This window comes from Coregonus clupeaformis, chromosome 21 (genome assembly GCF_020615455.1).
Source record: "Coregonus clupeaformis isolate EN_2021a chromosome 21, ASM2061545v1, whole genome shotgun sequence".
In the NCBI taxonomy this organism is placed as follows: Eukaryota; Metazoa; Chordata; class Actinopteri; order Salmoniformes; family Salmonidae; genus Coregonus; species Coregonus clupeaformis.
In genome coordinates, this window is record NC_059212.1 from 49852140 (window position 1) to 49878600 (window position 26461).

Below are 26461 nucleotides of genomic sequence, written 5' to 3' on the forward strand. Positions count from 1 at the left end.
TCCGTCCGTCCGTCCTACCTTCTAACAGTGCGTCCTCTCATGCTGTACTGCTGCTGAGAGCCTGGTAGACTTGGTAGTTCTGTGGGAAGAGAGGCTATGTTCACACCTTCCTCCGATCCAAACGATTCAGCTCCATGACATTTTTTACATTTACATTTTAATCATTTAGCAGACGCTCTTATGCAGAGCGACTTACAGTTAGTGAGTGCATACATTTTCATACTGGCCCCCCCGTGGGAAACAAACCCACAGCCTTGGCGTTGCATGCGCCATGCTCTACCAACTGAGCTACAGGGGACATGACCTGTGTCAGGAGGTCAGTCCAGTTTTCCTCATAGGGTGACAAAATGCGCAGTTTTTCCAGAAATCCCAGTTGGAACACTCCTGGAGTTCCTGGTTCCAGGAATCGTCCAATCGTGTTTTCTGAAAAAATGAAAAGATACCGGGAAAGTTACCCAAATTTTGCAACACTATTCCCTGACCCAGATGAAGCCCCTGTAGTCCATATGTGGACTTGTGGCCAATAGCCATATGTAATTGTTCCCATCCAGGATCAAGGGGAATTCAAGAGACCCAGACTAGAATTCTTGGAATGTTTTGGTGTTCAGTGGAATATCTCCCTTGGATGGCTAAACTCCAGAAACCATACACACAGACCTCAACTCTCCCCGTCTCTCCCCGTCCCGGTCTCTCTGCCCCCTCTCTCCCCGTCTCTCCCCGTCCCGGTCTCTCTGCCCCCTCTCTCCCCGTCTGTCTGTCTCTCTCCCTCCACTCTGTCAGGTTCAATGTGAGATGTACGAAGCGTCTGAGCATGTTGAAGATGGACAAGGCCAGTCGTTGGGGCTACAGGCTGCTGGGCCAGAGAGGAGGACCCCCGACGGGGGGTCAACGGGGGCTCCAGAGAACACTTCCTCCTCAGACAGGTCAGAGGTCATTGCCTGGTCCCAGAACTGTCTGTACGTTTAGCCAACTCCTATGATCATTGATAACGGCAATCATGGCAAAACAGCACAAACAAATCTGGAACCAGGCTAGGTCAGTTAGACAGACAGACTTCAACAAATGTGCAATTATCTGATCTACCTATGAAACCCCAAACTGTTGTCCCTCATTTAAAGCATTACATGGGTAAATGTCTGATCGTGATCACGTTGTTTCTTCCACTGCAGATGAAGTGGCCCCACGGCTCTGATGAAACCCAGAGAAGGTTGAGGGGAGAGGGGGAAGAGAGAGGGAGGGAGCAGGGAGGGGAGAGACGTTCAGTCCCTCTTACGGATAGATCGCAGGAAAAGACTGTAGTGAATATTCAACACAGTGGAGTGTGGAACAAGTCTTCTCCTACATCAACTCTTTACCAGGTATCTTTATGGCTTCACTATGGCTTCACTGCTTGAACCAATACTGTAATGGATGCACATATCTTATACAATATCCCTGGGGCCAGGAGTTTTTCCCCACTCAGGTCACATCTCCTGGCCCTAAATGTCACAACTCTCCCCCCCTCTCTCCACTCCACCTCCTCTAGGTGGGCGGGACATATCCAACGAGTTCCGTTCACAGGAGATTGATGGCCAGGCCCTCCTATTGCTGACAAGAGAACCACTTGATGACAGCTATGAACATCAAACTAGGCCCTGCCCTCAAACTCTGTCCCCACATCAACGCTCTGAAGGAACCATGAGCACAGGAAATGAGCGTCTCAAATGGAACCCTATTCCCTATATAGTACACTACTGTTGACCAGGGCCCATCTGGTCAAAAGTAGTGCAAAAGCAGGGTGCCATTTGGAATGCGACCGAGGAACACCCTTATCGGACTATGAAGACATGGGAATACAGGAGGAAATGAGACACACCCTTCAACTCAGTGAGAAGCAGCGAGTAAACTGTTGTTTCATCAGTGTATCACCGTAGTGATCGTAGCAATAAGGTTAAAGGTGGCCTTTTCTGTGTGTTACATTGTAAGCACTGTACATGCTGTTTCAACTTAAAGGTTTAAATAACTATATTTCAATGTTTTGCCAAAATGTTGGTACTCTCTGAAGGCTGTTTTCCAAGCCTGAGACGAGTTGGGATTTTACAATGACACAGATTGACTGAAGTTGCATGAGGAAATCCACCAAGAACCCTTGTAGCATAGCAACCGCAGAGCAACCAGGAAGTGCCTTGTGAATTCCAAGGTTGATGAGACATTAGACAAGCAACATATTATTTGTCGTTATAAATATAATACAAATAAAATCCTTTACCAGACTTGCATGTATTCATTATTGACCTGTCATGGGGGAATAGTCTCATTCCTGTACTGTCATTGCAAGTCATGGGTTACGTCCCAAATGGCACCCTATTCCCTATATAGTGCACTACTTTAGCCCTATGGGCTCTGGTCAAAAGTAGTGCACTATGAAGGGAATAGGGTACCATTTGGGACTCACCATACCAGTAAGAAGCAAACTAGATGACTGAGGAAGCTTTATTGAGCTGACATGATTCACGTTCAGAATGTTACATTCCTGTCACCAGGAAATAGGTATAAATGAAGGTATTGACAAGCTAGCCTTGCATGACAGTAGAATAAGGCAGGAATTCAAACAGGAAGAGGAATTCAAATATGGCTATTTAAAAAAAAACAGACATTCCCTTTTCTATATAAAAATAGAGCAGTATTTTCTATTAAAGAGTCCTGAATTTACAGTCATCCAGCCTTAACGGGTAACCATGTTGGATAAAATACTGTGGTAGGTGGTCTAAATGAAGTCCCAGTTTGAAACGGCAGTGTACGTCCTCCCAGGAGTTTCACGTTGACGCTGTTAATCTTGACCAGTCGATCACGTATGATTTCGGTTGATTTGAGAATTATTTGAATAACTTGGTAATTCAATGTTCACAGTCACACCACAGCAGTTGAATGTCCTCAAAGAAACAGTTCTATATGGCTCTTTTTGTCCCAGAATGCTCAACAGTTTTGTTGTGATTTGGAAACTTTGGCACTCTGCCTTTTAAATGCAACGTTGCCGCATTTGTGGAGATCGCATTTATGGTAAACGCTGCGTCTCAATCAGAAATTACCTTCAAATGTCAAGCACTATAAAACGCGCCCTCGGATTGAATCTCGGCTGAAGTCTGACGGTTGGAAGCCAAGTAGGCAGTGTGGTGTTCAGTGTGCAGGACGCTGACCGATCGATGCTTTCATCTTCATCTGTTGCTCGATCATCCAATCAAACTCCTCTCTTTCCCTGAGGAGAGAAGGAAGGAGAGGAAAACAGATTCAGATGTCGGAATTGGTGCCCTGACTTGGGTTAGCTCCCCAAACTAATGCCTAGGCTTTAGCTCAGTGGGCTAACACACTCCTCCTCTCTTACCTTTTACTCAGACAGGGCCCTTTTAAGTATTTGTCCTCTGCCTTCACCAGTGACAACTTGTCCACTCCAGCTATGGCATAGATAATAGCCTGCAGGAGAAGAAGACTTTAGAATAATTTAATTTAAAGTAATTTAACGTCACTTCAACAGTAAAGAAAGGGAATATAAAACACACACAGAAAAAATCAATTTGTGTTTCAATGTAGTATCCTACTGCATAAAGTAGAATCCTACTGCATAAAGTAGCATCCTACTGCATAAAGTAGCATCCTACTGCATTCTGACCTCAGGTAAGAGGACATCCAGTACGAGGCGTATACGGTCTACATCAGCCAGGCAGGGGGCGGTGAGGGGGGCGGTCTCATACACCCCTCTCAGGTACTGGTAGACCTGGTCCAGCTGCTCCTCGTCCTCCAGGTACGTGTCCACTACTGACCGGCTGGCTGCCAGGAACCATCGCAACCACTTAGACTGTTGCTGACCGCTGATCACACCCTGGGGTGAGGGTGAGAGAGAGAGAGGTTATCATATATAGAGAGCTGATCACACCCTGGGGTGAGGGTGAGAGAGAGAGAGGTTATCATATATAGAGAGCTGATCACACCCTGGGGTGAGGGTGAGAGAGAGAGAGGTTATCATATATAGAGAGCTGATCACACCCTGGGGTGAGGGTGAGAGAGAGAGAGGTTATCATATATAGAGAGCTGATCACACCCTGGGGTGAGGGTGAGAGAGAGAGAGGTTATCATATATAGAGAGCTGATCACACCCTGGGGTGAGAGAGAGAGAGGTTATCACACCCTGGGGTGAGAGAGAGAGGTTATCATATATAGAGAGCTGATCACACCCTGGGGTGAGAGAGAGAGGAGAGAGAGAGAGAGGTTATCATATATAGAGAGCTGATCACACCCTGGGGTGAGAGAGAGAGAGAGAGGTTATCATATATAGAGAGCTGATCACACCCTGGGGTGAGAGAGAGAGAGAGAGAGGTTATCATATATAGAGAGCTGATCACACCCTGGGGTGAGAGAGAGGTTATCATATATAGAGAGCTGATCACACCCTGGGGTGAGAGAGAGGTTATCATATATAGAGAGCTGATCACACCCTGGGGTGAGGGTGAGAGAGAGAGAGATGTTATCATATATAGAGAGCTGATCACACCCTGGGGTGAGAGAGAGAGAGAGGTTATCATATATAGAGAGCTGATCACACCCTGGGGTGAGAGAGAGAGGTTATCATATATAGAGAGCTGATCACACCCTGGGGTGAGAGAGAGGTTATCATACAGTTGAAGTCGGAAGTTTACATACACTTAGGTTGGAGTCATTGAAACTCGTTTTTCAACCACTCCACAAATTTCTTGTTAACAAACTATAGTTTTGGCAAGTCGGTTAGGACATCTACTTTGTGCATGACAAGTAATTTTTCCAACAATTGTTTACAGACAGATTATTTCACTTTATTCACTGTAGCACAATTCCAGTGGGTCAGAAGTTTACATACACTAAGTTGACTGTGCCTTTAAACAGCTTGGAAAATTCCAGAAAATGTCATGGCTTTAGAAGCTTCTGATAGGCTTGGTACGTTTGAGTCAATTGGAGGTGTACCTGTGGATGTATTTCAAGGCCTACCTTCAAACTCAGTGCCTCTTTGCTGATTTCTTTTGATTTTCCCATGATGTCAAGCAAAGACCTCAGAAAAAAATGTGTAGACCTCCACAGGTCTGGTTAATCCTTGGGAGCAATTTCCAAACGCCTGAAGGTACCACGCTCATCTGTATAAACAATAGTACGCAAGTATAAACACCATGGGACCATGCAGCCGTCATACCGCTCAGGAAGGAGACGCGTTCTGTCTCCTAGAGATTAACGTACTTTGGTGTGAAAAGTGCAAATCAATCCCAGAACAACAGCAAAGGACCTTGTGAAGATGCTGGAGGAAACGGGTACAAAAGTATCTATATCCACAGTAAAATGAGTCCTATGTCGACATAACCTGAAAGGCCGCTCAGCAAGGAAGAAGCCACTGCTCCAAAACCGCTATAAAAAAGCCAGACTACGGTTTGCAACTGCACATGGGGACAAAGATTGTACTTTTTGGAGAAATGTCCTCTGGTCTGATGAAAGAAAAATAGAACTGTTTGCCTATAGACATCAGTCAGGAAGTTAAAGCTTGGTCGCAAATGGGTCTTCCAAATGGACAATGACCCCAAGCATACTTCCAAAGTTGTGGCAAAATGGCTTAAGGACAACAAAGTCAAGGTATTGGAGTGGCCATCACAAAGCCCTGACCTCAATCCTATAGAAAATGTGTGGGCAGAACTGAAAAAGCGTGTGCGAGCAAGGAGGCCTACAAACCTGACTCAGTTACACCAGCTCTGTCAGGAGGAATGGGCCAAAATTCACCCAACTTATTGTGGGAAGCTTGTGGAAGGCTACCCGAAACAGTTGACCCAAGATAAACAATTTAAAGGCAATGCTACCAAATACTAATTGAGTGTATGTAAACTTCTGACCCACTGGGAATGTGATGAAATAAATAAAAGCTGAAATAAATAATTCTCTACTATTATTCTGACATTTCACATTCTTATCCTAACTGACCTAAGACAGGGAATTTTTACTAGGATTAAATGTCAGGAATTGTGAAAAACTGAGTTTAAATGTATTTGGCTAAGATGTATGTAAACTTCCGACTTCAACTGTATATACAGAGCTGATCACACCCTGGGGTGAGAGAGAGGTTATCATACAGTGGTGTGAAAAAGTGTTTGCCCCCTTCCTGATTTCTTATTTGTTTGCATGTTTGTCACACTTAAATGTTTCAGATCAAAAAGATTTAAATATTAGTCAAAGATAACAAAATCTTTGCAGAATTGTTGTAATTCAGCCACATTGGAGGGTCTTCGAGCATGAACTGCCTTTTTAAAGGTCATGCCACAGCATCTCAATAGGATTCAGGTCAGGACTTTGACTAGGCCACTCCAAAGTCTTCATTTTGTTTTTCTTCAGCCATTCAGAGGTGGACTTGCTGGTGTGTTTTGGATCATTGTCCTGCTGCAGAACCCAAGTTCGCTTCAGCTTGAGGTCACGAACTGATGGCCGGACATTCTCCTTCAGGTAGACAGCAGAATTCATGGTTCCATTTATCACAGCAAGTCTTCCAGGTCCTGAAGCAGCAAAACAGGCCCAGACCATCACACTACCACCACCATATTTTACTGTTGGTATGATGTTCTTTTTCTGAAATGCGGTGTTACTTTTACGCCAGATGTAATGGGACACACACCTTCCAAAAAGTTCAACTTTTGTCTCGTCAGTCCGCAGAGTATTTTCCCAAAGGTCTTGGGGATAATCAAGATGTTTTCTGGCAAAAATGAGACGAGCGTTAATGTTATTTTTGCTCAGCAGTGGTTTTCGTCTTGGAACTCTGCCATGCAGGCCATTTTTGCCCAGTCTCTTTCTTATGGTGGAGTCATGAACACTGACCTTAACTGAGGCAAGTGAGGCCTGCAGCTCTTTGGATGTTGTTGTGGGGTCTTTTGTGACCTCTTGGATGAGTCGTCGCTGCGCTCTTGGGGTAATTTTGGTCGGCCACTCCTGGGAAGGTTCACCACTGTTCCATGTTTTCGCCATTTGTGGATAATGGCTCTCACTGTGGTTCGCTGATGTCCCAAAGCTTTAGAAATGGCTTTATAACCTTTTCCAGACTGATGGACCTCAATTACTTTCTTTCTCATTTGTTCCTGAATTTCTTTGGATCTCGGCATGATGTCTAGCTTTTGAGGATCTTTTGGTCTACTTCACTTTGTCAGGCAGGTCCTATTTAAGTGATTCCTTGATTGAGAACAGGTGTGGCAGTAATCAGGCCTGGGTGTGGCTAGAGGAATTGAACTCAGGTGTGATAAACCACAGTTGAGTTGTGTTATAACAGGGGGGGGCAAACACTTTTTCAAACAGGGCCATGTGGGTTTGGATTGTTTTCCCTTAATAATAACAACCTTCATTTCAAAACTGCATTTTGTGTTTACTTGTGTTATCTTTGACTAATATTTAAATTTGTTTGATGATCTGAAACATTTAAGTGTGACAAACATGCAAACAAATAACAAATCAGGAAGGGGGCAAACACTTTTTCACACCACTGTATATAGAGAGCTGATCACACCCTGGGGTGAGAGAGAGAGAGAGGTTATCATAGAGAGAGACCTGATCACACCCTGGGGTGAGAGAGGGATGGGGAGAGAGAGAGGGATGGAAGGAGGGAGAGAGCGAGCGAGAAAGAGGGATCCTGCCGTTACAAGCTGGTAGAGCACGGCGCTTGTAACGCCAAGGTAGTGGGTTCGATCCCCGGGACCACCCATACACAAAAAAAAATGTATGCACGCATGACTGTAAGTCGCTTTGGATAAAAGCGTCTGCTAAATGGCATATTATTATTATTATTATAAAGAGGGATGAGGGAGAGAGAGAGGGTAATGAAGGGAGAACATCTGATACTGACAGACGAAGGAGAGGGTTTGGACAGATGGAGGGAGAGAACATATTGAGTGCCTGGGAGAGGCATCGGCATGGCTACTCACTAGAAGGCGTGTCTCCACTCGGCGTTGCTTAACGATAAAGTCCACCAGTTTCTCGTTGGCCCGGTTACGTGCTGCCTTGGAGCGGTCAGGCAGCAGCTTCCTCCTCCTCCTCCTCTCCTCCTCCTGCCGGTCGCTGCCCTCCTCCTCTTCCTCCCCCAGGTTGGAGGTCAAAAACTGCGACTCCAAAATCAGCTTACTGGGGAAGGTCAGGTCAGAGGTACCCTGAGGGTAACGCTTCCTCACCGGACAGCCTGGGGGGGGGATCAGGGAGGTTATCCATTCATCCATCCCTCTGACCTTTATTTAGTCAGGTCAGTTAGTTAGAGAAAACATTATGTTGTACTATAACGCCCATCTTAAATTAAGAACAGGCAGCATTGGGATTAAGTTAAAACATTGGATAGCAAAGTACCTGGTCAATTCAACATCTAATAGCAGTGAATAGACATGAACTCACTTATGTCATCAGAAAAGTATTCAATGAAGGAACCGGTGAAGCCGCATCCTGCAAAGACAATGCAAACATCAAGGCCAAAACCTGGCAATTCAACACACATATAATGAACTCAATCTGGGTCCGGAAAACAGGCGTATAGTGCTCATTCTAAGAGAAGTGGAGAATAGTTTACCGATACGGATTCTATAGTCGGCGATCAGCTCCAGGCACCATTTGATGGCAGCATCATAAGTCTCTCTGGCTTTACACTACAGACATCAGCAAACAACATCAACACACCAGTCACCAGGACTACATATACAAAAACAGCTGTATCTATACTATATATATTAGTTGTATGGAGACAGTATTCATAAGGAGTTTGTCTGTTTCAGACAACCTTACCACAAGCTGATCAGCCTCTTCACAGTCAAAAGGCTTCAATGTTTTTAGGGCCACAGAGAAGCTGGAAAAGAAACCGAAAAAACATGATGGTTAATATTGGGAGCAAAGGTTCATTACTAAGTGAATGACAGTGGAAAGGGTTGAACAGAGTTTTTGGTTCCTACCCTTTTCGTATCCTCTTCTTGTCAAACAGCAGGTCGTCAATAAACACGATGCTGGCTTTCTTCATCTTCCGGTTCACGCTTTTCACCTGTGGAGAAGAGGAGTTGTTGACGGGCAAAATGTCCCCACCACATCTCATCGTTTCATGTTGTTGGAGGACAGATGCACACTCACTCACCATTGCCGGCCAGAAAGGATAATTTCTAAATTTGCACCAAACACATATTCCCTCTGTTATGGACAGCGGCTCTGAAAGAGACAAATAATGATTTATTTTTCCGTTAATTATACTGAACAAAAATATATTAAACGCAACATGTAAAGTGTTGGTCCCATGTTTCATGAGCTGAAATAAAAGATCCCAGATATTTCCCATTTGCACAAAAAGCTTATTTCGCTCAAATTATGGGCACACATTTGTTTACATCCCTGTTAATGAGCATTTCTTATTTGCCAAGATAATCCATCCACCTGACAGGGTGTGGCATATCAAGAAGCTGATTAAACAGCATGATCATTACACAGGTGCACCTTGTGCTGGGACAATAAAAGGCCACTAAAATGTGCAATTTTGTCACAATACAATGCCACAGATGTCTCAAGTTGAGGGAGAATGCAATTGGCATGCTGACTGCAGGAATGTCCACCAGAGCTGTTGTTAGAGAATTTGGCAGTGCTTCCAATCGGCCTCACAACCACAGACCACGTGTAACCACGCCAGCCCAGGTCCTCCACATCCGGCTACTTCACCTGCGGGATCATCTGAGACCAGTCACCTGGACAGCTGATGAAACTGTGGGTTTGTGCAACAGACACATTTCTGCACAAACTGTCAGAAACCATTTCAGAGAAGCTCATCTGCGTGCTCGTCGTCCTCACCAGGGTCTTGACCTGACTGCAGTTCGGTGTCGTAAACGACTTCAGTGGGCAAATGCTCACCTTCGATGGAAACTGGCACGCTGGAGAAGTGTGCTCTTCACGGATGAATTCCGGTTTCAACTGTACCGGGCAGATGGCGTTGTGTTGGCGAGCGGTTTGCTGATATCAACAATGTGAACAGAGTGCCCCATGGTGGCAGTCGGGTTATGGTATGGGCAGGCATAAGCTACGGACAACAAACACAATAGCATTTTATCGATGGCAATTTGAATGCACAGAGATACCGTGACGAGATCCTGATGCCCATTGTCGTGCCATTCATCCGCTGCCATCACCTCATGTTTCAGCATGATAATGCACAACCCCATATCGCAAGGATCTGTACACAATTCCTGCGAGCTGAAAATGTCCCAGTTCTTCCATGGCCTGCATACTCACCAGACTGTCACCCATTGAGCATGTTTGGGATGCTCTGGATCGACGTGTACGACAGCGTGTTCCAGTTCCCGCCAATAGCCAGCAACTTCGCACAGCCATTGAAGAGGAGTGGGACAACATTCCACATGCCGCAATCAACAGCCTGATCAACTCTATGTGAAGGAGATGTGTCGCGCTGCATGAGGCAAATGGTGGTCACACCCGATACTGACTGGTTTTCTAATCCACGCCCCTACTTTTAAAAAAAAGGTTTTCTGTGACCAACAGATGCAACTGTATACTCAGTCATGTGAAATCCATAGATTAGGGCCTAATTTATTTATTTCAATTGACTGATTTCCTTATATGAACTGTAAAATCTTTGAAATTCTTGCATGTTGCGTTTATATTTTTGTTCAGTGTAATTAACAACAATGTACGATTTTCGCACGTGTAGGCAGGAATCATGTCAGAGAGGGAGTTTATCAACCATCAACACAATCACACTAACTCACTTGTGTTATTTAAGAAACTGGGCAGATCTTCCTCATCCTCCTGCTCTTCCTCCTCCTCTTCAAGAGGAAGTGATGTCAGGTGGTCTTCCTGTAGGCTCAGTTCGATGGACAGGTCTGAGGACAGGGAGGAATCTCCTGTGTCTTCGTCCGGTGAGTCCAACTCCAGCAGCTCAAACCGTGGTCTGGAGCATTGGATTGGCTGAGAGCTGGTGCTGTTGTCACTCTGCAGCCCGACTCCCTCAACTCCCTCTGCTGTAAGGCCCTTCCTGCTTCTACGTCTGCGCTTGGCTGGAGGCCCCTCCTCTGAGCTGCAGGTCTGAGACCCTCCCTCTGCTGCAGTTTTCACATTCTTCTTCTTACCACACTGAGTCTTGACTCTCTTCACTACAGCCGGGTCCTTCACTCTCTTCACTACAGCCGGGTCCTTCACTCTCTTCACTACAGCCGGGTCCTTCACTCTCTTCACTACAGCCGGGTCCTTCACTCTCTTCACTACAGCCGGGTCCTTCACTCTCTTCACTACAGCCGGGTCCTTCACTCTCTTCACTACAGCCGGGTCCTTCACTCTCTTCACTACAGCCGGGTCCTTCACTCTCTTCACTACAGCCGGGTTCTTCACGCTCTTCACTACAGCCGGGTTCTTCCTTGGCCGACCTCTGGGTTTACGCCAAGGTTTACTGCCGGGTAAAGCTACGTCTGGCTCTGGAGTCTGAAAGAGAGAAGGTTACTGAATGTTGAATACTTTAAACATTTACTACAATCTACAGAGATTGAGCCTAGGCCTGGACTGAAACACCTCTCCATTGTCAAGGGAAATTAACTCTCAGTGCATAACGTCACATCATGTCTGTTTCTACTCAGTGTCGATGAAGACGATACAGTACCATGTCCAGATGCTCCAACAGCTTCCAGGGGGTGATGGGTGAGGCGTTCTGAAGGCTCTCTGGCTTGGAGCCCAGGGCCAGGGGAGACAGGGAGGCAGAGAAGGGGTTGTCTGTTCCTATGGAGGATCTGGGGCCTGGGGTGGAGCTAAGACAGATCTGCTGCTGGACCCACGTGGTTCTGCCTCCGACTCGCTTAGGTGTGCTTGGTGAGGAGGAGACGCCAGGAGGGCTGAGAGTAGGAGAGAGGCTACTCTGTAGGCCGGAGGAGAGTTCTGCAGATCGCACAGGGAGTGAAGAGAGGATCTCAGAGTCTACCCTGTGGGTCTGTGATTTTTTTATATTTTCTCTTTGGAACACCAGGAGGAATGTGTGTGGATGAGGAAAGGCTAGGGGAGAGGTCTGCAGATAGCACAGAGAGTGAGATGGGGACGTCAGAGACTACATTACGGCTCTGTGATTTCTTAGTATATTTTCTATTTTTTACAGTCTCCACCTGTGACTGGTCAGTCTCCACCTGTGACTGTTCAGTCTCCACCTGTGACTCTACTTTACGCTTCTGAGATTTTTCAGATGTCTTTTCCCTATTTCTCCCAGTTTCCTGTGACTGGCCTACCTTATGGCTCTGTGACTTTCTAGTATGTTTCCACTTTCTCACAGTTTCCTGCGACTTGTCAGACTCCTTTGACTGGTAAGTCTCCTGTGACAGGTCAGTCTCCTGTGGCTGGTCTACCTTATGGGTTGGTAATATTTTAGGCACAGTTTTCCTTTTTGTTACAAACTCCTGTGACTGGACAGTTTCCTGTGATTGAGCTACCTTGGAGGTCTGTGACGTTTTAGATGCATGTTTCCTCTTGCTCAAAGTCTCACTCGCCTGTGATGGGTCAGTCCCCTGTGATTGGTCTAGCTTATTGGTTAGAGATATTTTAGACTCTTTTTTCCTTTTTGTTGCAGACCCCTCCTGTGACTGGTCTGTCTCCTGTGACTGGTCTACCTTCAGAGTCTCCGATTTTTTTGTATACTTCCTCTTTCTCACCGGTGACAGACACCTGTCCTCAGGGCCAGGCACAGGTGAGTTGGGTGTCAAGGATTGTGTCTCAGCCTCTGTTTGGTCCTCTGGCTGTGAACATGGGTGTGTATCTGTCGGGGAATGGGCCTGATGGATCTGATGTTCTGGGACAGTATGAGGTTTCTTGTGTTTGGGTGGCCTCCCCCTCTTGCGCCTTACACCTTGTGGCTGTGCCGCATCAGAGGTTCCTTTCTCTGCGGTCCTCTGTTTCTGGGGTGAAACAAGTGGTTCAGCCCCTAGCTCGCTGGTCAGTGAGTCTGTGTGTTCTCCAGCAGTTAGGACATTTGGGCTGGTTGTATCTCCTTGTTCTACAGATGGACTAGAGAGATGGGTCCCTTCATTATGCTGTACCTTCTGTAAGTCCTTGGTGGGGGATGGTAGTTCAGAGGCGCCCACAGGTGGGCTGGGTGACAGGGGCTGCGTCTCAACCTCTGTTTGGGCATCAGGTGGCTGACACCTGTCCTCAGGCACAGGTGAGATGGATGACAGGGGCTGTGTCACTGTGAAAGCATTCATTTGGTCCTCTCGCTGTGAACATGGGTCTGAATCTGAAGTGGACTGGATCTGATGTTCTGGGACAGCATGAGGTTTCTTGTGTTTGGGTGGCCTCCCCCTCTTGCGCCGTTCACTGTGTGGCTTTGACGCATCAGAGGTTCCTTTCTCCGCTGTACTCTGTTTCTGGGGTGAAACAAGTGGTTCAGCCCCTAGCTCGCTGGTCAGTGAGTCTGTGTGTTCTCCAGCAGTTAGGACATTTGGGCTGGTTGTATCTCCTTGTTCTACAGATGGACTAGAGAGATGGGTCCCTTCATTATGCTGTACCTTCTGTAAGTCCTTGGTGGGGGATGGTAGTTCAGAGGCGCCCACAGGTGGGCTGGGTGACAGGGGCTGCGTCTCAACCTCTGTTTGGGCATCAGGTGGCTGACACCTGTCCTCAGGCACAGGTGAGCTGGGTGACAGGGGCTGCGTCTCAACCTCCGTTTGGGCATCAGGTGGCTGACACCTGTCCTCAGGCACAGGTGAGCTGGGTGACAGGGGCTGCGTCTCAACCTCTGTTTGGGCATCAGGTGGCTGACACCTGTCCTCAGGCACAGGTGAGCTGGGTGACAGGGGCTGCGTCTCAACCTCTGTTTGGGCATCAGGTGGCTGACACCTGTCCTCAGGCACAGGTGAGATGGATGACAGGTGCTGTGTCACTGTGAAAGCATTCATTTGGTCCTCTCGCTGTGAACATGGGTCTGAATCTGAAGTGGACTGGATCTGATGTTCTGGGACAGCATGAGGTTTCTTGTGTTTGGGTGGCCTCCCCCTCTTGCGCGGTTCACTGTGTGGCTGTGAGGCATCAGAGGTTCCTTTCTCCGCTGTACTCTGTTTCTGGGGTGAAACAAGTGGTTCAGCCCCTAGCTCGCTGGTCAGTGAGTCTGTGTGTTCTCCAGCAGTTAGGACATTTGGGCTGGTTGTATCTCCTTGTTCTACAGATGGACTAGAGAGATGGGTCCCTTCATTATGCTGTACCTTCTGTAAGTCCTTGGTGGGGGATGGTAGTTCAGAGGCGCCCACAGGTGGGCTGGGTGACAGGGGCTGCGTCTCAACCTCTGTTTGGGCATCAGGTGGCTGACACCTGTCCTCAGGCACAGGTGGGCTGGGTGACAGGGGCTGCGTCTCAACCTCTGTTTGGGCATCAGGTGGCTGACACCTGTCCTCAGGCACAGGTGAGCTGGGTGACAGGGGCTGCGTCTCAACCTCCGTTTGGGCATCAGGTGGCTGACACCTGTCCTCAGGCACAGGTGAGCTGGGTGACAGGGGCTGCGTCTCAACCTCTGTTTGGGCATCAGGTGGCTGACACCTGTCCTCAGGCACAGGTGAGCTGGTTGACAGGGGCTGCGTCTCAACCTCTGTTTGGGCATCAGGTGGCTGACACCTGTCCTCAGGCACAGGTGAGATGGATGACAGGGGCTGTGTCACTGTGAAAGCATTCATTTGGTCCTCTCGCTGTGAACATGGGTCTGAATCTGAAGTGGACTGGATCTGATGTTCTGGGACAGCATGAGGTTTCTTGTGTTTGGGTGGCCTCCCCCTCTTGCGCCGTTCACTGTGTGGCTGTGACGCATCAGAGATTCCTTTCTCCGCTGTACTCTGTTTCTGGGGTGAAACAAGTGGTTCAGCCCCTAGCTCGCTGGTCAGTGAGTCTGTGTGTTCTCCAGCAGTTAGGACATTTGGGCTGGTTGTATCTCCTTGTTCTACAGATGGACTAGAGAGATGGGTCCCTTCATTATGCTGTACCTTCTGTAAGTCCTTGGTGGGGGATGGTAGTCCAGAGGCGCCCACAGGTGGGCTGGGTGACAGGGGCTGCGTCTCAACCTCTGTTTGGGCATCAGGTGGCTGACACCTGTCCTCAGGCACAGGTGAGCTGGGTGACAGGGGCTGCGTCTCAACCTCTGTTTGGGCATCAGGTGGCTGACACCTGTCCTCAGGCACAGGTGAGATGGGTGACAGGGGCTGCGTCTCAACCTCTGTTTGGGCATCAGGTGGCTGACACCTGTCCTCAGGCACAGGTGAGATGGATGACAGGGGCTGTGTCACTGTGAAAGCATTCATTTGGTCCTCTCGCTGTGAACATGGGTCTGAATCTGAAGTGGACTGGATCTGATGTTCTGGGACAGCATGAGGTTTCTTGTGTTTGGGTGGCCTCCCCCTCTTGCGCCGTTCACTGTGTGGCTGTGACGCATCAGAGGTTCCTTTCTCCGCTGTACTCTGTTTCTGGGGTGAAACAAGTGGTTCAGCTCCTAGCTCGCTGGTCAGTGAGTCTGTGTGTTCTCCAGCAGTTAGGACATTTGGGCTGGTTGTATCTCCTTGTTCTACAGATGGACTAGAGAGATGGGTCCCTTCATTATGCTGTACCTTCTGTAAGTCCTTGGTGGGGGATGGTAGTTCAGAGGCGCCCACAGGTGGGCTGGGTGACAGGGGCTGCGTCTCAACCTCTGTTTGGGCATCAGGTGGCTGACACCTGTCGGCAGGCACAGGTAGATGTGGGCTGCGTCTCAACCTCTGTTTGGGCATCAGGTGGCTGACACCTGTCCTCAGGCACAGGTGGGCTGGGTGACAGGGGCTGCGTCTCAACCTCTGTTTGGGCATCAGGTGGCTGACACCTGTCCTCAGGCACAGGTGAGATGGGTGACAGGGGCTGCGTCTCAACCTCTGTTTGGGCATCAGGTGGGCTGGTCTCAACCTCTGTTTGGGCATAGGTGGCTGACACCTGTCCTCAGGCACAGGTGAGATGGATGACAGGGGCTGTGTCACTGTGAAAGCATTCATTTGGTCCTCTCGCTGTGAACATGGGTCTGAATCTGAAGTGGACTGGATCTGATGTTCTGGGACAGCATGAGGTTTCTTGTGTTTGGGTGGCCTCCCCCTCTTGCGCCGTTCACTGTGTGGCTGTGACGCATCAGAGGTTCCTTTCTCCGCTGTACTCTGTTTCTGGGGTGAAATTAGTGATTGAGACAGGCTAGCAGGGTTGGTTGAAACAGGTGTTTGAACTGGGCTAGCAGGGCTAAGTCCTGGCTGTGGAGTGGATGTTTGGTGGTCGGTCCAATTTGAGGTCTTCTGAGTGGAAGAGGAAGAACTGTCCTCTGGTGAATTCATGTTCAGGGCCAGGCGAGCTCCAGTGCTTCAGCTCCTCAGGGGGGCAATGCTCGTCATCTTGAGCTGTGGTGGAACCATGCAGGAAGATAACCGTTTATTATTTGTGTTGATCAAATAACATATGCATTTCAGAGAGGGTTGTAACATTAATGTGTAGGCTAGTAATTATCACCTAGGAAACATCTTAGCAAACATCTGGCCAACTAGCTAGCTAGCTAGCTAAACACTGACAGCTTGTGAATTTGAAAGTTGTGTTGCTAGACCAAGATACGGCCCTTAAGAAAATTAACAACTTCCATTTTCATCTCAAGAGATTTCTTCATGCAAACATGTCAAATAAATAACGTTAGCTGTTAGCTAGCTGACAACACTACTAGAGATCGGTCTCATCAGATATTTCAACAAAAACATTTGTTACAAATGAAATTACAGACAGTTGACTAGCTTTGATAGATTTTCGTATTCACTTTACATCCGCATATGCATGCACAGCGTGCTTGCTGGTCAAACAACGGTAGCTAGCTTAGCTACCGATAATTCTACAGTACAGCATGTTTTGAATTGCATCGGTTACTCTGTGCTGGCTAACCGTTAGCTAGCTAACTTGCTAAAGTAGTATAGTAGTTAGGTTCCAAAGATTGATTTGCATAAAATATTTATACGTACACATAGAAACAGCAAGGTAGCTAGGTTGAATACTTTCTTCTAGATACTTCAAATGTTGCAACTCCTTCTGGGTTGTCACTAGTTACCACACCCACAAAGTCAAAATTGGCTATGGTCAACTGGCTATATCGTAAAAATTCATGAAAACAAAACGTAGCTTTTTGTTCTTAATTTAAGGTGAAGCTTATGGTTAGCAGTGTGGTTAGGTTTAAAATACGATTTTAAGAAGATACATTGAAGAAATAGGCGGGGTATATGGCTTTGTGGCTGTGGTAACTAGTGATGACCCCCTCCTAAACCAAAACAGAAATACTTTTGAGATGTGAAACTCCATTGGAATTGTGTACATTGTCCATGCGTCGTCAATGGGGCGCTAGCTTTCCGAGATGTGAGATAATTAATTAGTTGTAACCTTGTATCGCTTTGGAATCCTGACATTACGTACTTTCGAGGAAAATAGTCAGGTTTCTCGATATATGGTGCTTTCAAGACAACTGGGAACACGGAAAAAACGAGGTCAAATCATGACGTCAGTGATGACTTCAGGACGGAAAGTCTGGGCTTTAGGAAGAGGCCCGACTTCCCGACTTGGAATTCCGAGTTGGATGACCGTTCAAACGATTTTTTCCAGTCGGAGATTTCCGAGTCCCCCATTGTTTTAAACGTGGCATCATACCCAGACTTTGAGAAGGGTTTGCATGAAGATTAGTTTAGCAACTGCGTGACGCAGCATGACAAGGTCAACCCGATTGGTCGACAGCCTGGGCGTTATACGTTGCTTCTTTCATTGTCTAATGGGATTCCCATCTCTTCCGTTCTCCAATATCTCTGGCGAAAACAACGTATATTCCGAGTTTCGCGCCGTTTGATTCATGGGATATGTAGTACATTAAACAGAACTCAGGAGCAACGTAATTTCCCTCATTTCCAATTTGACGAAATTACATATTTAGGCAGAAAATCATACACGAACATAAACCAAAAACACAACACACAGTAAAAAGACCTTTAATGTAACATGTTATGTTCTGTCACTAGTGAAAAAGTACAGTCAGTGCCTGCAGTAATGGCGCTGCATTGGATAGCAGCTATTTTACAGGCTCCTGACCAATTCTGCAATTTTGTGTGATTTTTTGCGCTGATCATAACTTATTTTGTACATTATGTTTCCGCCATCATTTCCTATGACCGACTTGGATGAAGACCAGGCCCTAATCCCGAGACACTGAAAAGAAAAAGGCGGCTGTCACGATCGTCAGGGAGAGACCAATGCGCAGCGTGATGAACGAACATGTTACTTTATTTAATTAAAGTGCACACACGAAACAACAAAACAATAAACGACTCGTGAAGTCCACGGTAACAATGACCGACACGGAACAAGAACCCACAAACACAAAGGGAAAACAGACAGTTTAAATATGGCTCCCAATCAGAGACAACCAGCCAACAGCTGACACTCGTTGCCTCTGATTGGGAGTCACTCAGGCCAACATAGAAATACACAACCTAGAATTCCCAACATAGAAACAGAACACATAGAATGAACACACCCTGGCTCAACATATAGAGTCCCAGAGCCAGGGTGTGACAGTACCCCCCCCTAAAGGCGCGGACTGCGACCGCGCCTCAATAAGAGCAAAACAGGGGAGGGCTGGGTGGGCATACCTCCTCGGCGGCGGTTCTGGCTCCGGCCTTGCCCACCACCCTCCAATAATCCCCCCATAGCGCCCCTGGTCCGGTCTGGCCCCGCTGGCTGGAGCTGAACTGGACGTAGCAGGAGCGGTTAGCTTAAGCTCCGTTGTGGAGCAGTTGAGCGGTACCTGATTAGGCACCGATGACCCAGGCACCGGTTGTGCCGGACTGACGACGCGCACCCCTGGCTTGGTGCGTGAGGCAGGAACGGACCGGACTGACGATGCGCACCCCTGGCTTGGTGCATGGAGCCGGAACGGGCCTCACCGGACTGACGACTCGCACCCCTGGCTTGGTGCGTGGAGCAGCAACGGGCCGGACCGGGCTGACGATGCGCACCCCTAGCTTGGTGCGTGGAGCCGGAACGGGCTTTACCGGGCTGACGACTCGCACCCCTGGCTTGGTGCGTGGAGCAGCAACGGGCTTTACCAGGCTGACGACTCGCACCCCTGGCTTGGTGCGAGTAACAGGAACAGGCCGGGCCGGGCTGGCGACGCGCACCGTATACTTGGTGCGAGTGGCAGGAACAGGCCGGGCCGGGCTGGCGACGCGCACCGTAGACTTGGTGCGTGGAGCAGGGACAGGCCGGGCTGGCGACGCGCACCGTAGACTTGGTGCGAGTGGCAGGAACAGGCCGGGCCGGGCTGGCGACGCGCACCGTATACTTGGTGCGAGTGGCAGGAACAGGCCGGGCCGGGCTGGCGACGCGCACCGTAGACTTGGGGCGTGGAGCAGGGACAGGCCGGACTGGGCTGGCGACGCACACCGTAGGCTTGGTGCGTGGAGCAGGGACAGGCCGGACCGGGCTGGCGACGCACACCGTAGGCTTGGTGCGTGGAGCAGGGACAGGCCGGACCGGGCTGGCGACGCACACCGTAGGCTTGGTGCGTGGAGCAGGGACAGGCCGGGCTGGGCTGTCGACGCACACCGTAGGCTTGGTGCGTGGAGCAGGGACTGGCCGGACTGGGCTGGCGACGCACACCGTAGGCTTGGTGCGTGGAGCAGGGACAGGCGAACCAGGCTGTGGAGACGGATAGGAGCCCTGGAGTGAAGAGCGGCCACAACCCGTCCTGGCTGAATGCCTACCCTCACACACTCTGTGTGAGGCATCCGCCCAGGACGTACAGGGCGGTGTATCCGTAACCTGGTGGCCTCCAGAATCCGCCCCTCTTTTGCCTCCGTCAGCCCCGTCGTCCATGCCGTGTGCCCCCCCCTAAAAATTTTCTGGGGTTGCCTCTCGACCGCCCGACGACGACCCTGATCACGCCGTTGCTCCTCTCTACGGCGCGCCTCCACCGTCTCTTCTCCCGGCGCTTCCTCCCATGTCCAGCCCAAGAGCTGCCCCTGGACACGCTGCTTGGTCGTTGCATGGTGGGTTTTTCTGTCACGATCGTCAGGGAGAGACCAATGCGCAGCGTGATGAACGAACATGTTACTTTATTTAATTAAAGTGCACACACGAAACAACAAAACAATAAACGACTCGTGAAGTCCACGGTAACAATGACCGACACGGAACAAGAACCCACAAACACAAAGGGAAAACAGACAGTTTAAATATGGCTCCCAATCAGAGACAACCAGCCAACAGCTGACACTCGTTGCCTCTGATTGGGAGTCACTCAGGCCAACATAGAAATACACAACCTAGAATTCCCAACATAGAAACAGAACACATAGAATGAACACACCCTGGCTCAACATATAGAGTCCCAGAGCCAGGGTGTGACAGCGGCAACGAAACTATGTTGGCGAGTACATAAATTTCCTCTACCCTCCGTTCTATTGGCGAACGTACAATCACTGGAGAACAAACTGGACCTGTTCCGTTCGAGACTATCCTATCAACGGGACCTGAAGAACTGTAATATCCTATGTTTCTCGGAGTCGTGGCTGAACAAGGACATGGATAATATGTCCTTATGTGGTCCTCTGTAGCTCAGCTGGTAGAGCATGGCGCTTGTAACGCCAAGGTAGTGGGTTCGATCCCCGGGACCACCCATACGTAAAAATGTATGCACGCATGACTGTAAGTCGCTTTGGATAAAAGCGTCTGCTAAATGGCATATTATATACATACAGATGTTTTTTCTATGCATCGGCAGGACAGAACGGCAATGTCGGGTCAGCTCAAGGGTGGAGGTGTGTGTCTCTTTGTTAACAACAGCTGGTGCGCAATCTCCAATATTAAGGAATACTCTAGGTTCTGCTCACTGTAGACCATACTATTTACCAAGAGTTTTCATATATATTTTTCGTAGCCATCTATATACCACCACAAATCAGATACTGGCACTAAGACCGCACTCAACGAGCAGTATAGGGCCATAAACAAACAAGAAAATGCTCATCCAGAAGCGATTAGTGGCCGGTGATATTAATGCAGTAAAACTGAAATCAGTTTTACCTAATTTCTACCAGCATGTCACGTGTGCAACTAGAGGCAAAAAAAAACTCTAGATCACCTTTACTCCACACACAGACACACATACAAAGCTCTCCCTCGCCCTCCATTTTGCAAATCTGACCACAACTCTATCCTCGTGATTCTTGCTTACAAGCAAAAATTCTAACAGGAAGTACCAGTGATGCGCTCAGTACGGAAGTGGTCTGATGAAGCGGATGCTAAACTACAGGACTGTTTCGCTAGCGCAGACTGGAATAGGTTCCGGGATTCATCCAATGGCATTGAGGAGTTTACCACCATCAGTTACCGGCTTTATTAATAAATGCGTTGACGCCGTCGTCCCCACAGTGACCATATGTACATATCCCAACCAGAAGCCATGGATTATAGGCAACATCTGCACTGAGCAAAAGGCTAGAGCAGCCACTTTCAAGGAGCGGGACACTTATCCGGACACTTACAATAAATCACACTACGCAATCAAACAGGCAAAGCGTCAATACAGGACTAAGATTGAATCCTACTAAACCGGCTCTGATGATCGTCGGATGTGGAAGGGCTTGCAAACTATCATGGATTACAAAGGGAAACCCAGCCGTGAGCTGCCCAGTGATGCGAGCCTACCAGACAAGTGAAATGCCTTCTATGCTCACTTCAAGGCAAGTAACACTGAACCATGCATAAGAGCACCAGCTGTTCCAGACGACTGTGTGATCAGGCTCTCCATAGCCGAAGTGATTAAGACCTTTAAACAAGTTAACATTCACAAAGCCTGATCACCGACGACGATGAGACACCCTATCGGGAGGAGGTCAGAGAAATGTCAGTGTGGTGGAAGAACAACAACCTCGCCCTCAACTTCAGCAAGACAAAGGAGCTGATCGTGGACTACAGGAAACGGAGGACCGAGCACGCCCCCATTCACATCGACAGAGCTGTAGTGGAGCGGGTTGAGAGCTTCAAGTTCCCCGGGGTCTACATCACTAAGGATCTATCATGGTCCACACACACCAACACAGTTGTGAAGAGGGCACGACAACGCCTCTTCCCCCTCAGGAGGGAAGTTATACAGCTGCACCATTGAGAGCATCTTGACTGGCTGCATCCCTGATTGGTATGGCAACTGCTTGGCATCCGACCGCAAGAAGCTACAGAGGGTAGTGCGTATAGCCCAGTATATCACTGGGCCTGCCATCCAGGACCTCTATACCAGGCGGTGTCAGAGGAAGGCCCTAAAAATTGTCAAAGACTCCAGCCACCCAAGTCATAGACTGTTCTCTCTGCTACTGCACGGCAAGCGGTACCGATGCACCAAGTCTGGAACCAACAGGACCGTGAACAGCTTCTACCCCCAAGCCATAAGACTGCTAAATAGTTAGTCCGGGTAGCTATTTGGTTAACTATCTGCATTGACCCTTTTTGCACTAACTTTGACTCATTACAGAAACTGCTGTTACTGTACAGTACCAGTCAAAAGTTTGGACACACCTACTCATTCCAGGGTTTTTCTTTATTTTCATTTCAATTATTTTTACTATTTTCTACATTGTAGAATAATAGCGAAGAAATCAATACTATGAAATAACACATATGGAATCATGTAGTAACCAAAAAAAGTGTTAAACAAATCAAAATATATTTTATATTTGAGATTCTTCAAATAGCCACCCTTTGCCTTGATGACAGCTTTGCACACTCTTGGCATTCTCTCAACCAGCTTCACCTGGAATGCTTTTCCAACAGTCTTGAAGGAGTTCCCACATATGCTGAGCACTTGTTGGCTGCTTTTTCTTCACTCTGCGGTCCGACTCATCCCAAACCATCTCAATTGGGTTGAGGTCGGGGGATTGTGGAGGCCAGGTCATCTGATGCAGCACTCCATCACTCTCCTTCTTGGTCAAATAGCCCTTACACAGCCTGGAGGTGTGTTGGGTCATTGTCCTGTTGAAAAACAAATGATAGTCCCACTAAGCCCAAACCAGATGGGATGATGTCACTTGTTAAATCCACTGACAGTGACAGTGAATAACGAGTAGAAAATAACCTGGTTATATACAGTATAACAAGTAGAAAATAACCTGGTTATATACAGTATGAGGAGTAGAAAATAACCTGGTTATATACAGTATAACGAGTAGAAAATAACCAGGTTATATACAGTATAACGAGTAGAAAATAACCTGGTTATATACAGTATAACGAGTAGAAAATAACCTGGTTATATACAGTATAACAAGTAGAAAATAACCAGGTTATATACAGTATAACGAGTAGAAAATAACCTGGTTATATACAGTATGAGGAGTAGAAAATAACCTGGCTATATACAGTATGAGGAGTAGAAAATTACCTGGTTATATACAGTATGAGGAGTAGAAAATAACCTGGTTATATACAGTATGAGGAGTAGAAAATAACCTGGTTATATACAGTACAAGGAGTAGAAAATTACCTGGTTATATACAGTACAAGGAGTAGAAAATAACCTGGTTATATACAGTATGAGGAGTAGAAAATAACCTGGCTATATACAGTATGAGGAGTAGAAAATTACCTGGTTATATACAGTATGAGGAGTAGAAAATAACCTGGTTATATACAGTACAAGGAGTAGAAAATTACCTGGTTATATACAGTACAAGAAGTAGAAAATTACCTGGTTATATACAGTACAAGGAGTAGAAAATAACCTGGTTATATACAGTATGAGGAGTAGAAAATAACCTGGCTATATACAGGGAGTACCAATACTGAGTCGATGTGCAGGGGTACGAGATAATTGAAGTAGCTATGTACTGTACACATAGGTAGGGGTAAAGTGACTAGCGTTAGTGTGCATGTTATGTGTGTGGGCGTACAGTGCTTTCGGAAAGTATTCAGACCCCTTGACTTTTTCCACAATTTGTTACGTTACAGCCATATTCTAAAATGGAATAAATAAATAAAATCCTCAGCAATCTACACACAATACCCCATAATGACAGAGCGAAACAGGTTTTTAGAAATGTTTGCAAATGTATAAACAATTGAAAACAAACACATTATTTACATAAGTATTCATAACTTTTGCTAAGAGACTCGAAATTGAGCTCAGGTGCATCCTGTTTCCATTGATCATCCTTGAGCTGTTTCTACAACTTGATTGGAGTCCACCTGTGGTAAATTCAGTTGATTGGACATGATTTGGAAAGGCACACACCTGTCTATATAAGGTCCCACAGTTGACAGTGCATGTCAGAGCAAAAACCAAGCCATGAGGTCGAATGAATTGTCCGTAGAGAGCAGAGACAGGATTGTGTCGAGGCACAGATCTGGGGAAGGCTACCAAAACATTTCTGCAGCATTGAAGGTCCCCAAGAACACAGTGGCCTCAATCATTTTTAAATGGAAGAAGTTTGGAACCACCAAGACTCTTTCTGGAGCTGGCCGCCCAGCCAAACTGAGCAATCGGGGGAGAAGGGCCTTGGTCAGGGAGGTGACCAAGAACCCGATGGTCACTCTGACAGAGCTCTGGAGTTCCTCTGTGGAGATAGGAGAACATTCCAGAAGGACAACCATCTCTGCAGCGCTCTACCAATCAGGCCTTTATGGTAGAGTGGTCAATAAAAGGTACATGACAGCCCGCTTGGAGTTTGCCAAAAGGCACCTAAAGACTCTCAGACCATGAGAAACAAGATTAATAAAAACATGTTTTTGCTTTGTCATTATGGGGTATTGTGTGTAGATTGAGGAAAAATCAGTAAACACAGAGCACCGTGAAATAAGGATGATGTGTTAATCACAGTAATAAACCCATCAGATTCACGCTGAGGCCATCCTGTCCTCTCTTCACAGTCCAAAGACTGGTCAACAATCCTGAGGAAGAAAGGACAGTGAGAGACATCCAATAATGCAAGCATTCATTTGACTCCATGCTGCCACCTGCTGGCTGTTGGCAGCATCACATGAAGCAGAACAGGAGTGGGACTGGTGGATAGCTTTGATCAGGTTGAACTGTAACTCAAAATGGTCAGGACAAATACAAATAGAACATAATTTAACAACATCTTCCAGTTCCATAAAATGACGTGTTGGTCAATCTCTAACTACTAATCAGCATATGCATTTTTTTTTTTGTACAAATAAATAAAAACTATTTTTCAGTTTTTTTATTTATGCACTTTGAGATTATTCTTGTATAATGAAAAGCAATTTAAAAATTTTTAATAAATTATTATTATTGGATGCAGTCTTTCTCCTTGTGTCTCAGTGCAGGCCAATAGCATTCCACAGTGCTGTTTCATTCTCATGCAACATTGCCTGCATACAAAGCAATACTTCAGCCTCTGAAAGTCAACATGGATATGTTGTTTTAGCATTGGATAGTTTTGACCAAAGGTTTTGTCCCATATGTAAAATGTATGCACGCATGACTGTAAGCCGCTTCGGATAAAAGCATCTGCTAAATGGCAGATATTATATATTATTATACTATAATGTATCTTTCTCAGATGGGTTCTCCTGAATGAGTAGGTGTGTCCAAACTTTTGACTGGTACTGTATGTACTGAACAAAAATATAAACGCAACATGTAAAGTGTTGGTCCCATGTTTCATGAGATGAAATAAAAGATCCCAGAAATGTTCCGTACGCACAAAAAGCTTATTTCTCTTCAATTTTGTGCACACATTTGTTTACATCCCTGTTAGTGAGCATTTCTCCTTTGCCAAGATAATCCATCCACCTGACGGGTGTGGCATATCAAGAAACTGATTAAACAGCATGATCATTACACAGGTGCACCTTGTGCTGGGGACAAGAAAAGGCCACTCTACAATGTGCAGTTTTGTCACACAACACAATACCACAGATGTCTCAAGTTTTGAGCGAGCGTGTAATTGGCATACTGACTACAGGAATGTCCGCCAGAGCTGTTGCCAGATAATTGAATGTTATTTTCTCTACCATAAGCCACCTCCAACGTCGTTTTAGAGAATTTGGCCTCACAACCATAGACCACGTATAACCACGCCAGCCCAGGACTTCCACATCCGGCTTCTTCACCTGCTGGATCGTCTGACACCAGCCACCTGGACAGCTGATGAAACTGAAGAGTATTTCTGTCTGTAATAAAGCCCTTTTGTGGGGAAAAACTCATTCTGATTGGCTGGGCCTGGCCCACCCATGGCTGCGCCCCTGCCCAGTCATGTGAAATCCATAGATTAAGGCCTAATTTATTTATTTCAATTGACTGCTTCCCTTATATGAACTGTATCTGTTATTATATATGATTGTCTCCAAAGAGGAGTATTCTGAACATAAACAGCATACAATCTATCTACAGTATACATTCTGAACATGAACG

At 47.1% G+C, this 26461-nt stretch overlaps 2 protein-coding genes and 1 long non-coding RNA gene across 4 annotated transcripts; 1 reads left to right on the top strand and 2 right to left on the bottom strand.

Moving 5' to 3' along the window:
• Nucleotides 1-2458: 2458 nt before the first annotated feature.
• LOC121535406 (PWWP domain-containing DNA repair factor 3A) lies at nucleotides 2459-11952 on the bottom strand. The gene is made up of 11 exons (XM_041842445.2): nucleotides 11645-11952; nucleotides 10761-11469; nucleotides 9128-9198; nucleotides 8952-9037; nucleotides 8788-8848; nucleotides 8576-8651; nucleotides 8404-8451; nucleotides 7947-8197; nucleotides 3647-3856; nucleotides 3362-3450; nucleotides 2459-3235 (listed from the first exon to the last, which is right to left on the bottom strand). The coding sequence occupies exons 1-11, from the start codon at nucleotides 11645-11647 to the stop codon at nucleotides 3157-3159; spliced, it is 1683 nt and encodes a 560-aa protein (XP_041698379.2). The 5' UTR covers nucleotides 11648-11952; the 3' UTR covers nucleotides 2459-3156.
• LOC123481540 (mediator of DNA damage checkpoint protein 1-like) lies at nucleotides 11949-16349 on the bottom strand. 2 transcript variants are annotated; one of them, XM_045205951.1, is made up of 3 exons: nucleotides 15964-16349; nucleotides 15097-15246; nucleotides 11949-14628 (listed from the first exon to the last, which is right to left on the bottom strand). In XM_045205951.1, the coding sequence occupies exons 1-3, from the start codon at nucleotides 16347-16349 to the stop codon at nucleotides 11949-11951; spliced, it is 3216 nt and encodes a 1071-aa protein (XP_045061886.1). The 2 variants fall into 2 exon arrangements, with proteins under 2 accessions (XP_045061886.1, XP_045061885.1); XM_045205950.1 differs by having other exon boundaries at nucleotides 11949-15246.
• Nucleotides 15120-15999, top strand: LOC123481541. The gene is made up of 4 exons (XR_006657187.1): nucleotides 15120-15187; nucleotides 15263-15655; nucleotides 15798-15920; nucleotides 15953-15999. It is a non-coding gene; the product is annotated as an uncharacterized LOC123481541 (long non-coding RNA).
• Nucleotides 16350-26461: the final 10112 nt, after the last annotated feature.

Coding starts and splice junctions, on each gene's coding strand:
- LOC121535406 (XM_041842445.2), bottom strand. Junction 9,199..10,760: donor CAGTTTCTTAAATAACACAA/GTGAGTTAGTGT, acceptor TGTCTCTTTCAG/AGCCGCTGTCCATAACAGAG. Junction 3,857..7,946: donor GAGTGGAGACACGCCTTCTA/GTGAGTAGCCAT, acceptor CCCTCACCCCAG/GGTGTGATCAGCGGTCAGCA.
- LOC123481540 (XM_045205950.1), bottom strand. CDS start 16,349: ATGAATTCACCAGAGGACAGTTCTTCCTCTTCCACTCAGAAGACCTCA. Junction 15,247..15,963: donor TCACCTGTGCCTGAGGACAG/GTGTCAGCCACC, acceptor GCCTGAGGACAG/GTGTCAGCCACCTGATGCCC.